Source organism: Bufo gargarizans, chromosome 4 (genome assembly GCF_014858855.1).
Source record: "Bufo gargarizans isolate SCDJY-AF-19 chromosome 4, ASM1485885v1, whole genome shotgun sequence".
Taxonomy (NCBI): Eukaryota; Metazoa; Chordata; class Amphibia; order Anura; family Bufonidae; genus Bufo; species Bufo gargarizans.
The window spans coordinates 515,483,215-515,498,238 of record NC_058083.1 but is presented as its reverse complement, the minus strand read 5'-3'; the positions used below and the strand labels follow the sequence as shown (position 1 = coordinate 515,498,238).

The window sequence follows — 15,024 nt, the reverse complement described above, 5'->3', positions numbered from 1 at the left end:
GGCAGCCTGGGAAGCGCTTCCTGAATACAACTCTCGCGAGAGGAGGCGCGGGTCACGTGAGCGCAAGCTCACAGGCGCAGAATAGTGACGTCTTTTCCCCTAGACAATGAGCATTTAAAAAATTGCGTGAATCGGCAGCGTCCTGGGATATGGCCTACAACATGTCGGCATCAGGAGAGGACGCAATGCGCAGACCCACGGATCCATCCAAGACCGGCCGCCCGGTAAGGTACCCTTCTCTGGAGGGAGATGAAAAATGCTTGAGGTAGCCTGTGTCACTGAGGGGCAGATTCTTACCTTCTTTACTGCACTGGATAAGGGACTGTACCTCTCCCTTTTTTTTTAATAAACTAGGCAGCCCCCTTTATTAAACAAGCACTCTGACTTATATCTATAGGTCAGGGAAGCTCAGAAGTCCACGGAATCTCAGCGAGTCAAAAAATGCTCCATTTGTAAAAAAAAAGCCTTACCGTCAGGTTATAAGAAACCCCTCTGTTCAAAGTGTATGAAGAAAATAGTTTGGGAGGAGTCCCCTTCATTATTGGACAACATTGGAAATATAGTAAAGGAGGAAGTAAGCAGCGCTGTGGATCAAAAACTAGCCACCACGGCCCAAAAACCTTCTACTTCCATGACCGAGATGTCCGCTACTTTAGAGTCTGAATGTCAGGAAGAGAATTTAGATGAAGGGGGGCTCCTCTCGGGGTCTGAGTCACTTTCCTCAGAGGACGAATCAGGGAGACCACTCTGCTCCATAGAGGACACCGAAGCCTTGTTGAAAACTATTAGAGCAACCTTAAACTTGGAGAAGTCTAAGCAATCCAAAACTATACAGGATGTGATGTTTAAAGGCTTAGGAGGAAAAGGGTGTTTCCCCTCCTTTTTCTTCCCGGTGGCATTCGGGAAGAGGGCGAGGTTTTTTGTTCAACCCCTCAGACTCCTCCGAAAAGTCATCAAAACAATGACACCAGAAGCAAGGTAGGAGGAAGGCTAAAATATTTCCTCCCAGCCTAGGAGAATATTTCCAACTCCCCTTCGGTGTTGGACATAGTCTCATCAAGTCCTAAAACTGGAATTCTCCCCTCCTCCCCAGGACGTGTTCCACATTACCAAAAAAGCCAATCCAGTTCAATCGTTAATCCTAGATCAGATAAAGATCCTTTTACAAAAGGATAGTGTTAGTTCCCCCAGAAGAGCAAGGAATAGGTTATTATTCTCCTATATTTTTAGTCAGAAAACCAAGCGGCTCGTACAGAGCCATTATAAACTTAAAAGGACTGAACCAACATCCACTTTACAAACGCTTCAAGATGGAGAGCATAAAATTCACGATAAGTCTATTACAAAAAAACATCTTTATGGCAACCCTAGATCTCACCGACGCGTACTACCATAATCCGATCTGCAGAAAACACCGGAGATTCCTCAGATTTGCAGTACAACAAAACTCGGTAGTACACCATTTTCAATTCCAAGTCCTTCCTTTCTGCATTACGTCAGCACCAAGGGTCTTCTCCAAAGTGATGGCAGAGGTGATAGCAGACCTTCATCTAAAAGGTATATTAGTTGTCCCTTACTTAGACGACTTCCTGATAGCAGCAGGATCAGAGAGTCTTCTGTTAGAACACATAGAGTTAGTGAAACACAACCTAACGGATCTGGGATGGCTAATAAATATGGAAAAATCAGACCTCTGTCCAGGATCTTTTTAGGAATGCTGCTGGACTCAGGACTCATGAGGACCTTCCTCCCACCAGAGAAAATTCAAACTATCAAGCAGGAATTTACTCTATTCCGCAGCAGATCGAGAGTGACAATCAACTATCCCGGCAGTGAAGTGGGATCACGCTCACTCGCGAACTCTTCAGTCTTTCATGCTCAGAAGGTGGAACAAGAGCATAGCATCACTAGAGCTGAAGTTAAAAGTCCCTCAGTATGTAGGAGATTCCTTAAATTGGTGGTTAATCAACAAAAATCTAAACGCAGGCGTCCCGTGGCAACAAACAAATGTAGTCACTATTACTACAGATGCCAGCAAAAATGGCTGGGGAGCCTTTACAGACAGATCTGTAGTACAGGGTGGCTGGCAAGGACATCTAAACCTAGCCTCTTCCAACCTGAGGGAGTTAACCGCAATCTGGGAAGCCTTAAAGGCCCTTCACTCAGAGATCTGCGGAAAAGAAATTAGAATTCTCTCAGACAATACCACAGCTGTGGCCTATCTGAACAGGCAGGGGGGCACAAGAAGCCCATCCCTAGCGAAGGTCACAAGAAAATTTTTCCAGTGGGCAGAAAGGAGCATACTGTCAATATCAGCGGTTCACATAAGGGGAGAAGACAACACAGTCTCAGACTTTCTCAGCAGGGATGTCTTAAAGGAAGGAGAATGATCCTTAAACCCAATAATATTCCATCAGATAACACAAAGATGGTTCCTTCCAGAAGTAGATCTGTTCGCCATGCGTCAAAACAGACAAACAGAAAAGTTCGACTCTCTAGCCTATACAGATCACCCACTCATAGTGGACTCTCTCTCCCACCCGTGGCCAAAAGTAAACTTGTATGCCTTCCCTCCTTTTGCGTTAATCCCCAGAGTGCTGCAAAAGGTGCTACAGGAGAACCACAGGCTGATCCTAATAGCACCTTACTGGCACACGAGATCGTGGTTCCCTCTCCTAGTGAGGTTGTCAACAGGAGACGTGTGGCTACTACCAGACATCCCCGATCTCCTTCATCAAGGCCTAGTATGGCATCCCAGGACAACGCAACTTCAATTAGCAGCATGGAGACTGAGCGGGAGATATTAAAGGAAAAGGGCCTCTCGGACGCTGTAATTTCCACAATTCTTTATAGCCGCAAAAAGGTGACATCTAAGATTTTGACAGAATCTGGCAGTCTTTCAGAAAATTTACAGGTGGTGATACCAGAGGTCCCCTTGTATTCACTAAGGTCCTAGATTTTCTCCAGTCAGGACTACAGAAGGGGCTAAGAGTCGGCACTATAAAGGTCCACATATCAGCTTTGAGTGCCTTACTTGATATAAAATTGGCAGAGGTAGACCTTGTTAAGAGATTTGTGAGAGGGGCTCGAAGAAAACAACCAATAGTGAGGCCCACTGTCCCCCCTTGGGACTTGAATCTAGTATTGGCTGCCTTATCAGACAGTCCTTTTGAGCCCTTATCTGAAATATCGCTAAAGTTACTTACCTTTTAAGACGGTTTTCTTAATAGCTATCACCACGGCTAGAAGGGTGGGGGAAATCCAGGCCTTTTCGTGCAGACCTCCCTACCTATCCATCAAGGATGATAGGATAGTAGTGAAGAATTCTCCCTCTTTTTTGCCTAAGGTGGTCTCAAAGTTCCACTGTCTACAGGAAGTGTCCCTCCCTTCCTTTGGGTCCCCATCAGGCAGTCAGGAGCAAAGACGGTTCCATAACCTGGATGTGAGAAGAGCGGTACTTGCCTACCTAAAGACTACGGAAGATCTCAGAAAAACGGACAGACTGTTTATTCAATTTGCAGGTCCAAATAAGGGGAACGCGGCAAGCAAAACATCTGTTAGTCAGTGGATCAGATCTGCAATCTTGACTTGTTATGACTTAAAAGAGGTTCCTCCTCCGGCGGGCCCACTCAACCCGATCTGTAGCAGCTTCTTGGGCTGAATCAGCGGATGTTCCGTTAGAACAGATTTGACAGGCAGCCACCTGGTCGTCACCTTCCACTTTCTTTAGACATTATCAGTTAGACGTGTTAAAGAACAGGGAGTTATCATTTGCTCGAAGGGTATTATCTGCGGTTGTCTGTCCCGTCCCGTCCCGCCCCCCCCCCCCCCCCGATATAGGATTCCTCTGTTATTCCTCCTGTCGTGCCGCTGGGGGGGGGCGTTTGGAAAGATTTCAATTACTTACCGGTAATTGTTTTTTTTCCTCTAGCCCCCACAGCGGCACGGGGAATTTCCCACCCAGAAGAAATTCAAACTTTTGTTAAAAAAAAATATATATATATATTTTTTTTTGTCATTTCTCCAGTATCCTTGTCTAATTTCAATAACACAACGATTAATATTGTCGCATCCATTCCAGAGTTTCTCGTTATTTACTGGAGCAGGTAAGGGGAGGGGAGTTTTTGAAGATCTCCACGTTGTTTCCTGTCCCTGGAGAGGCAGGGTATCCTGTCGTGCCGCTGTGGGGGCTAGAGGAAAATCCCCGTTTCCATATGTTGGAAACTTCATTTTTGGAACATTGCAGCTACAGAAGGGGAAGAAAAAGGTCCCGTGTGTTATCTGTGTGTGACCTACAAGGCGGTATAACAGCGAGACAGGACTGAGGCCGGTGACAGACGGCCTGTAAGAGTTTGCTGTTTGTGCAGGAAACCGTCACCAGTCGACTCTAGAATTGGTATTTATTCTATACATAAATAGCAAATTTACACAATTTTAAATGTATAACTTTTATTTAAATTAATAACTTATGTTTTCTGTCATATTTACAATATAACGCAGCCAATATGGCGCATTATCAGCGCTCTGCATCTCCAGTATTACATTGGCCGATCAGCACCATGATTATCAGCACAATGTTCTGCTGATAAAACATGCAATGCAACAGCTCACTGCAAACCAAATAAAGTACAAAATTGCATCATAATTGTAAATGCTATACTAATAAGTTAGAGATGCTTGGCAAATCGTTTTGTACAAAATCATCATCTGTATTTGCACATCTGACCTCTGTATATATCTGTGTGTATATAGTGTTGTCTAGTATGCCCTTAAAGGGAACCTGTCACCTCCAAAAACCATCTGAAGCCGCCAGCAGTACCTGAGAGGAGCCAGCAGTGTGTTTCTGACGATTGTTTTGTTCCTGACGGCAGATGCGGCAAAAGCTTTGAAAACATTACTTTATCCGCCGCCGGCGCGCTTTTCTAAACATGCTTCAAGTCAAGGTAACCACGCCCCCCTCCGTGTGACTGACAGCGCTTATGCAGAGAGTTCGGCAAAGCCAGCCGAAATGCCGTCTGTCAGTCACAGGGAAAGGGTCGTGGTTACCTTGACTTGAAGCATGTTTAGAAAAGCGCGCCGGCGGGGGATAAAGTAACGTTTTCAAAGCTTTTGCCGCATCTGCCGTCAGGAACAAAACAATCGCCAGAAACACACTGCTGGCGGCTTCAGATGGTTTTTGGAGGTGACAGGTTCCCTTTAAGGCAATTAAATATATAACTTAATCTTGCGCTTTTCTGTATCTCGATCACAATTCCCCACGTCCGTGTTTCAGCATAAAGCTATAAGCTACCTGGGGTTGGTTCCGACCCGATATAATCCCGTTAACGGATCGGGCTTATATCTAACGAGGAACTAGTGGCAGTCTCCCGGGCTGGCAGAGCTCTGCTTGTCAGGGTTGTGAGCGAGTGTTGTGTCAGGCTGAAGGTTGCGTGGAGAACCCTCTATCACTCCCCGTGCCTCCCTGCGCCCCTTCGGACAGGAGGTAAACTGTGTCAAGCTGACCTTATGTACTCCCAGGGAGGACGTGACGTCTTGGTAACCAGTGACAAAACCGTACCACGTGATCCCGATGTACAGTGTCAGTGGGCGGAGGGCGGCGTGCGAGGTGCGGTATGGACACATTGGTGTCATAAATTTTTTTTTACTGTAGGGGTGCATCAGGGGGACTTCAAATGTTACATGGCAACTTAAAATTGTCCCAGTGAAATCTGCCTCTTATGTTGCTCCTTTCCTTTTGCGCCCTGCAGTGTGCCCATACAGCAGTTTACGACCACATAAAAAATATTGAGGTTTATTTTGCTGTTAACCGTTGCTGTGTTGCAGGAAAAATGGATTAATATAAAAAATCTGCAAAGACATAAAATGAAATTACTTTCATTTTCTTTTAAACTGCTGTAGAACACCTCAAGGGTTAGCAAAGTTTGAAACATCAGTTTTGAATAATTTGAGGGGTTTGTTTTCTAAAATGGGATCATTTATTGGCGATTTCTACTATGTAAGCCCCTCAGAATCACTTTAGAACTGAATTAGTGCTTATAAAAACTATTTTAGAAATGTTATTGAAAATGTGAAAAATTACTTCTAAAATTTTGAAACCTTCTAACGTCCTAAAAATATAAAATGACATTTACAAAATGATGCCAACATAAAGTAGACACATGGGGAATCTTGGCTGATAACTATTTTACCAGTTTTTTTAAGTAGAGAAATTAAAATTTAGTTAAGGAAAAAAATATTGACCCAATTTTGCCGCTAACCTGAAGTACAATGTGTCACCAGAAAACATTCTCAGAATCGGTTAAATAAGTAAAACTATTACAAAGTTATTACCACATAAAGTGACACATGTCTGATTTGCAAAAATAGGCCTGGGCAGGAAGGTGAAAACTGGCCTGGGGTAGGAAGGGTTAATGTAGCCAAATAAGCCTCTGGGAGCAACGGGGGTGTTGCCCTTACACCTAGAGGCTCCTCCTTTCTGCACCCGCCACGCCCATTTCACTTTCATTGACAGGGTCAGGTGTGATTACGTCTTCACTGCCTGGTCCTGTCAATCAAAGTGAAAAGGGCGTGGCAGGTGCAGAAAGGAGGAGCCTCTAGGTAAAAAGGCAACACCCCCTTACTCCTGGAGGTTCATTTGCATATAATAAAACATAATTATCTCAGCAGTGCGGGCACATATCAACATGGGACTAACACAGATGCCTTCAGCTGCCAAGTGCACATGTACCAGGTCAGCCGGTGTCACAGGCACCAATCTGCTGACAGATGCCCGTTATTCTTGTGATTCCATCTGATAGGACGAGGGCAGTCTGAGCTCTAGATCTATGAAGTGATCTACTAGATTACAGCTTGTCAATGGGGCAAAACTGAACTGAACGAAACTGAGTCGCCAAAATGCTTTCTGTTCCGTTTGGTTGCTCTCCCATCGCGGACAGAATAACACTGCAAGCAGCGTTTTTGTGTCTGCAATGTGGTGCGGAGCAAGACGGATCCGTCCTGACACACAATGTAAGTCAATGGGGACAGATCCGTTTTCTTTGACACAATAGAAATGGATCCGTCCCCCATTGACTTTGAATAGTGTTCATGACTGATTCGTCTTGGCTATAGAAGATATAATACAACCGGATCCTCTCATGACGGATGCATGCAGTTGTATTATTGGAACGGAAGCATTTTTGCAGATCCATGATGGAATTAGGGTTGGACGATATCAAAAATATTCCAACGATATTAATAAATTTATCGCAATAACAATATATATCGCGATAAATGCCCATTTAGAAGAAAAAAAACACTTGGGGCCACAAGGAGACGTTATACTTTATGGGGGCAGCCACAAGGAGACGTTATACTGTATGGGGGCAGCCACAAGGAGACGTTACACTGTATGGGGGCGGCCACAAGGAGACCTTATACTGTATGGGGCAGCCACAAGGAGACGTTACACTGTATGGGGCAGCCACAAGGAGACGTTATACTGTATGGGGCAGCCACAAGGAGACGTTATACTGTATGGGGCAGCCACAAGGAGACGTTATACTGTATGGGGCAGCCACAAGGAGACGTTATACTGTATGGGGCAGCCACAAGGAGACGTTATACTGTATGGGGGCAGCCACAAGGAGACCTTATACTGTATGGGGCAGCCACAAGGAGACCTTATACTGTATGGGGCGGCCACAAGGAGACCTTATACTGTATGGGAACAGCCACAAGGTGACGTTACACTGTATGGGAACAGCCAGAAGGAGACGTTACACTGTATGGGAACAGCCAGAAGGAGACGTTACACTGTATGGGAACAGCCACAAGGTGACGTTACACTGTATGGGAACAGCCACAAGGTGACGTTATACTGTATGGGAACAGCCACAAGGTGACGTTAGACTGTATGGGGGCAGCCACAAGGAGACGTTATACTGTATGGGGGCAGCCACAAGGAGACCTTATACTGTATGGGGGCGGCCACAAGGAGACCTTATACTGTATGGGGCGGCCACAAGGAGACCTTATACTGTATGGGGGCGGCCACAAGGAGACCTTATACTGTATGGGGCGGCCACAAGGAGACGTTATACTGTATGGGGGCAGCAAGGCAGCCACAAGGAGATGTTAATTGTTATACTTTTATATGTCATTTTTCATCATTTCGGGTATCTGTAACTAGTCAATTGACTTCTAGTAACAACAAAAACATTGCAGGGTTAATTCTGTACCAGAACGAGTGGTTTATCGTAGGGATGTCCCAATACCATTTTTTTTAGACCGAGTACCGATACTCTTATTTAAGTACTCACCTATACCAATTACCGACAAATTGAAACAAATTATAGCAATTAAATAAATAACACATTTGTTTTGTGACCACTGACCAACCAAAAGTCCAAAAAAGAGCACCCAGCCTCTCATGTGCCCCCCAGCCTCCCCCTCTTATCAGCCCCCTCTGGTAACTCAACCCCCCCAGTATTAATCATTGGTGGCAGTGGCCACAGGGTCCCCCCCCATCATTGGTGGCAGTGGGCAGTTCCGATCGGAGTCACAGCAGTGTAATGCTGGGGCTCCGATCGGTTACCATGGCTGACAGGACGCTACTGAAGTCCTGGCTGCCATGGTATGTTAGTGAGCAGCATTATACTCACATGCGCCGTGGCCGGTGGGCGCTCCTTCTTCTTTCTGTGCGGCGCATTGCTAATGCTTATTGCTAATGTATTGCCGCTGTGACCTGTAACTGACTATAGTGGTAATATGAAGGTGTGACATGCTTTGACCTGAAACATGGAGGATCTGCCTTGATACACTTTATTATCTCCTCCAGTGTTTCCTCTTCTTATCTCCAGTAATTGCATTTTACATGGGATTTTCTATGATTTTACATCGGTTCGTCTTCTTTCCATTCAGGTTCCTACAATATAGGATCCGCTCAGCGTATATCTCCTGTATAAGATCATTCTCCTGATTGACCCATCAAGGATGGATAGGGATGGGGACAAGATGGCAGAGTGTATAATAAATCTCACCCTAGAGATCCTCCTCCGGCTTATTGGAGAGGTGAGAGATTCTGATGATGTCCCATTACATCATCTTCTCTGTGTTACTAACAGATGGACATGACTGGAGAGGTGAGGGAGTCTGGAGATGTATGGAGTGATATTTATTACTGCGTCTCTCCATACCCAGGAATACACAGTAGTGAAGAAGACCTCTAGTGAGCATTGTCAGGCCCCGGTATCTGAAGGACGGGGAGGAATCCTGAGCCCAGTATCCAGGCCGACACCTCACATTCCTATACATGAGAAAGTCAACAGAGAGAAGGTCCTAGAGCTCACTAACAAGATCATTGAGCTGCTGACTGGAGAGGTGACATCGCTGGGAATGCCGGGACATTATACAGTAACACTATGAAGGGATCTGGGTGATGACTGTATCATTGTGTTGTCAGGTTCCTATAAGGTGTCAGGATGTCGCCGTCTATTTCTCCATGGAGGAGTCTGAGTATTTAGAAGGACACAAAGATCTGTACAAGAACATTATGATGGAGGATCACCAGCCACCAAGTAAGACATGACTAAATACACACATCCTCTTACTAGTTATATGTCAGAAATTAATTGTCACCGTATGTTTTTCCTACAGTTAAAGAAGAGAGAACAACTCCCAGTCCTCTTCTTCTACAGGAGGAGAGATTTCCTAGTCCTCTTCTTCTACAGGATGGTTCAGAAGAACATCAAAGCATTCCATATGATGATCAGATAGATGGAAATAAGGTCTCGTGAAAGGTTCCCTATGATCTGTAGAAGTGCTGTAAAGATCTTGTGTTCAGTCTTGTTTTATAAACCAGTATTATATGTTTTATCCTTGTATAATGAGAAAGGTAGAGATGGCAGGATTACAGCTAACTATAGACCTTACATGTCGTCTGGATCTTCTCACAGTTTTCTGGTCTGTAGAGACTGTTGGTTGGAATAATGAACCAACTGGGTGCATATATAGAGGAGACCTGCATATATTTTTAGGCCAGACAATGAAACCTGGCACATGTAGATCCACTGTGTCTCTTCAACAGATTTGACATAGTACGTTTTATAAGTGGACCCCCCCCCCCCCCCCCCCCCTCTGCTTCCACTTTATCCACTGTAAAGGGATCTGGACTTTGTTGCAGGGGAACCACTAGGCTGCTGCACTTGAAGTAGTTTCTGTACAAGTGACTGGTGACCCACGTGGCAGGAAAGGCAGAATACATGCAGTCCGATAAATGGTCCGTTGTCAGGGCAAGCAGCTCAGGATCAGAACGGAGATCAGGCAAAGGTCAGGTCAGACAGCAAAGGGTCCAATCTAGAAGTCAGGCAGAAGTCTGTACACAGAACAAGCTTTGCACGAAACTAGCATACTAGAACCTACTGATCAGGCTCCTTTCCATGGCTTGTAGATATTAGAGTGCGTGAATGCCGGCCCTATAAGAGCCAGATATAGTGTGTGCACACATGACCTATGGGCAGAGAAGGTCATTATCGGCAGGAAGCAGGCCTCAGCTTGTGTGGGAGGACAGCGTTATTCCAGCAGCCGGGACCACTGGGAAGGGAGAGAGGGATGTCTGTGGGACTGGACCACTGGAGCCCTAAAGCTATGGAGCAGGTAAACCTGGCAGCAGGCGTGCCCACCAGCAGGAAGGAGAGGAGCTATAGGCATGGACCGCTGCCATAGCAGATAACTCTGCTGTCATTTCATCACTTATTGTCATTGTAATTAATGACCTTTTCTGGTCACATCAAACATTCCACACGACTTCTCCATCAGTCTGCTGACTTTTACCATTTCTGTTTCACAGCTTTTAATTCTGGGTAAAGATCTGACCAATATTAAGGCTGAAGATACATATGTGAGGGGTGATGAGCAGATCATAGAGGACATTCCCACCGATAACCACCCAGGTGAGTAGTAACCACTACATAAAGCAGAGAAGACTCACAGATTCTGCTCCTTCACTGGCTACTGATGACTCATTGTATAGTCAGGTAGTGGTGGCAGTTTGAGGGTCACATATTGTACTTTCTGACAGGTTTTCCTTTATTGACACACAATTGTTACCGATACCAGGTGTCCCACAGTATTGATCAGAAGGTTGGCGTTATCACCCATTCTTCTAACTTCTATGAACCCTCTTTCTATAGTACTTAGAGGCTTTACTGACACTTCTGAACTTTTGGAAATAGGAAAAGTCTTATGGTAGAGCGGAAATAAAGAGCCACCAATGAACAGTAGCAGCTGCCTGTCTGACCATAAAGATTTCACAATATTCTGCCCTAAAGAAGTAATCATAGGAGGACAAATCCCCAGTGGTCAGTGACAGCTTGCCGGCCATTCTGCTCACCCCTTCCTGCTGAAGACTTCAATGCTATACCCCACTCTCCCTAGGGGCTCTGACCAATCCCAGTATATGGGGCCCCAAAATATCTCATGGCAGCTGTTAAATGGTCCCTTGTTGACACCTCATTCCTGGTCTGACAACATATAGGATTATTGTATGTGCAGAGAGGTTTTATAGGGGAGCAGTTCTCTATTTTGCTTACATCGTGTGTTATCGGGTTCTAGACACAAATTGTAAACCCGGTGGTGTCCTAGTATCACATCCAGACAGGGAGGGGGAGAATTGTGTAATCAATATTGGAGCCACCTATAGACTGTTTCTAGTAGTTCTATAAATAATACATTCTTCTGTGAATGTTGGTTTGCAGGAAAACTTAATTTTCCCCTTTCATTCTCCATGACGGCAAACCATGTGAGATGACCCGCCTTCAACCAGGTAGGGTCAGGAAGAATAAATTTGAGTGAATAAATCAGTGTCTTCCTCACCCTCCAGGTGCGAGATGGATTATCCTCATGGCACTTGCTGTGAGTCCGCTTTCTGTGTAAGGCAGGCAAAAGGGCGGCTGAATAGAAGATTCTGAATGCCTTTTACCACATGAGGGAAGCAGGGAGCTCCCGTGCCCTAGTTGAGTATTGAGCTGATGGAGATCCCTGCTCCTTACCTTCCGCTCTGTGCGTTGTGCTTTGGAGGTCCATGTGCGGACCAGACACTCAGGGAGTTCCTCCGATCGTATAGGAAGCTCTTCATCGCAACCTGATACTTTCGGCGTTCGCTATGACGCCACCGGAAGTCAACTCCATGTGCGTTTCAAGAGGTATTTCTGATCGGTGGAACGCACGTAAAGGGGGCAGAGCTAAAATTGGCGCTCAAGATCAAGGCGGATGTCGCCCTCTGATCTGAGGTCTGCAGGTAAGAGATTTTAAGGGGACTGAGATTCTAAGTCCGGATAGTATGTCTGAACTGGGAACAAGCCAGATAGAGAGCTCCTTGGGGCCTACTGTTGTAAGTTTCTTCCCCTTGGGAGGAATGCTGTATAAATGTACTTATACTAACCCCCTTTTTACCTCTGTCTCCCTCTCTGCCTGTATGCGTGGAGAGTGATAAGGATGGGGCTCAGAGAGCTAAATCTAGTTCTAAAAATAGGAAATGTGTGATGTGTTCTGTAAAATTACCAGATACATACAAGAAATTCTGCAAGAAATATACTGCCAATATGGTAAAACACTTTTTCCCTCTATCAGAGAGGAGTAAGGGAGGTAATCAGAGAGTGCGTTCGGCCCCATCTGAAAATCCTATAGCCATCCTTGGTCCCACTACTTCAAAGCGTAGGGAACCTAAAATGCTCTATTCTAATTCTCATCCTCAGAGCAGGACTCAGAGTTAGAGACTCAGTTAGAATGTATTGACTCTATTGATTCCTCTGGAGTTGATACAGAATTAAAAGCTTTCGTTTTTCCTCCGAGGATACAAAAGAATTAATTAAAACTGTCAGGGAAACCACGGACCTCTCAGATGAGAAAGCCCATAAGTCGGTCCATGACGAGATGTTTAGTGGACTGGTTTAAGACCCCAGATAGGGAGTTATTTATTCCAAAAACAATCAGTCGTAGACTTCTCTTTAGTGAACAAGATGAAGTTACCCTCTTGTCAAAAAGTATGTGTCCCTTTCCAAGTTGGTTTAAGGGTATAATACCCTTTCCCTTGAGGACATAGGCTCCCTAAAAGACCTTGTGGATTCAGTTCTAAAGAAAACCTTGGAATTCAGCCCCCTCTTCAAATCAAATCTAGCCACCACATCTGTCGCCAGATCCCTTAAAAGATGGTTACAGCAGTCAGAATCCCTTATGAAAGAAGGTTCCCCTTATGACTCATTAAAAGACACTTTCCCCCGTTTTACTGAAGGCATTGGATTTCTTGTCAGATTCCACTGCGGAGTCGGTCAGGATGGCGGCAAAAAACACTGGGTTGGCGGTCATGGCTAGAAGGGCACTATGGTTAAAGTCTTGGACAGATGACTTCAGTTCTAAGATGAAACTATGTAGTCTCCCTTTCACAGTAACATAATGTTTGGACTAGGGTTGTTTTTCGGGTATCGAAATTTCGATCCCCAATCGATACTTTTTGTCCCGGTATCGGTTCGGTATGGGAATTCCCTTTTTTTTTTTTTTAATAGTGGGCTGCGCAGTCTAGAATCACAGAATGAGCGCGCTAATGTCAGTATGCTCCATGTTTCCTCAGCAGCATAGGGGAGAAGGAGTCACTCCCTCCCCCCCGTGCCACCGCTGCCACTAATGAGAAGAGACGGAAGGAGGAGGGGCGGACACACTGCACCACCAATGAACATTAACGTCTAATACAAATACAGGAGGCGGGTGTTGGCAGGGAGCTGCGATCAGCAGCAGATAACCTCTCAGGTGCCGCATCCGCCTCCTGTATTTTAATGTTAATTATCATTGGTGACGCAGTGTGTGTGCCCTTCCCCCCCAGTATTAAAATCATTGGTGGCGCAGTGTGCTATTCCCCCACCCTCCCAGTATTAAAATCATTGGTGGATCCCCTCCCCCCCTCCTCATTGGTGGCAGTGGCAGCTTTTGATCGGAGCCCCAGCAGTGTATATCTTTTATATAAAATATAAATATCTTATATAAGAGATAAAATATGGAAATCAGTCAGGAAATCCTCTAGGCGGACATAAAAATGCCTTTTCTTTTATCTTGAGGCTCTAAATTTAATTTATGCAATTAATGGAAAAAAAGGGGCAATCAATTATGTAAAATATATGTAATAATTTATTTATAAATGAGTAAAAATCCAATGTAAAACAGACATAAGATCAATTGATAGATAAATTGACGCAGTACCAACAAACCACCACTAGATGTTGGTGTAATCCACTATCACTTTCTCACAGCACAGAATTATTTAAAGTTACATATGATAAGATATAAATGCTATATCTTTATCAAACAGACCAATAATTAATATATCAAGAGAAACTCAGGATTTTCTGTTTACCAACAGGTTATATAACATGACAAAAACACAGATTAATACAGGAACAATAAATGTTGTCCCTTGACTCTGTCTTTGCCTATGAAAATCAAAAATATATATATATATATGCTATTAATATGATATTATATCCCACTCGGCAATCAGACTATGGAAATATAATTTCCCCGAGTTTTACCTCTACTCAGACAATGTCTAATCCCCCATTAGCAATATGCATCTTTGCTAAGAGGACAACTAGCATTTAGGGAGGTGTTTAACACTATACATTCCCACAGTATGGGAACTTTTGACTATATGTTGAGAGGAATATCTTATTAATATCACAAGCAATAAATAATATACGCTACCAAATCAAGGATGGACAGAGTTTCGGATGGGACCAGTTCTCAGGAGTTTCCTAGTGGTCAAAATATCATTCAAGTTTCTTTCGATATCCTTTATGGATCCTTTCATTCTTATGAGGATCCTGTTTCTTGTGATCTGATGGTTTGATCTCCTCTGATGATCTCCTATGTTCCTATCCAGCAATACTTATCCTCCCTGATATCTTACGTTACCTCCTCCTGGATTATGATCTCCCAGTCAACTGAGGAGGGTGTAACGTATGTTAATACTACTATGATGTAATCTTAACCCTTGCT

The 15,024-nt window shown here is 44.5% G+C and overlaps 2 protein-coding genes across 5 annotated transcripts in view; both read left to right on the top strand.

Annotated features, from left to right (window-relative positions):
* LOC122933675 (gastrula zinc finger protein XlCGF57.1-like) overlaps positions 1-15,024 on the top strand; it is a 376,277-nt gene that overhangs the window by 240,658 nt on the left and 120,595 nt on the right. The gene's annotated exons all lie outside the window — the stretch shown is intronic.
* The window catches only part of LOC122933673 (gastrula zinc finger protein XlCGF26.1-like), a 284,426-nt gene that overhangs the window by 240,725 nt on the left and 28,677 nt on the right, over positions 1-15,024 (top strand). The window contains exons 1-4 of one of the 4 annotated variants that reach the window (XM_044288616.1): positions 9,506-9,557; positions 9,637-9,677; positions 9,711-9,767; positions 10,829-10,931. In XM_044288616.1, the coding sequence (XP_044144551.1) occupies positions 9,533-9,557; positions 9,637-9,677; positions 9,711-9,767; positions 10,829-10,931 (226 nt within the window). In that variant the 5' untranslated portion in view covers positions 9,506-9,532. Of the gene's footprint in view, positions 1-9,505; positions 9,558-9,636; positions 9,768-10,828; positions 10,932-15,024 lie in introns of those variants that run through there. The other 3 variants (XM_044288614.1, XM_044288615.1, XM_044288613.1) reach the window with 3 other exon arrangements.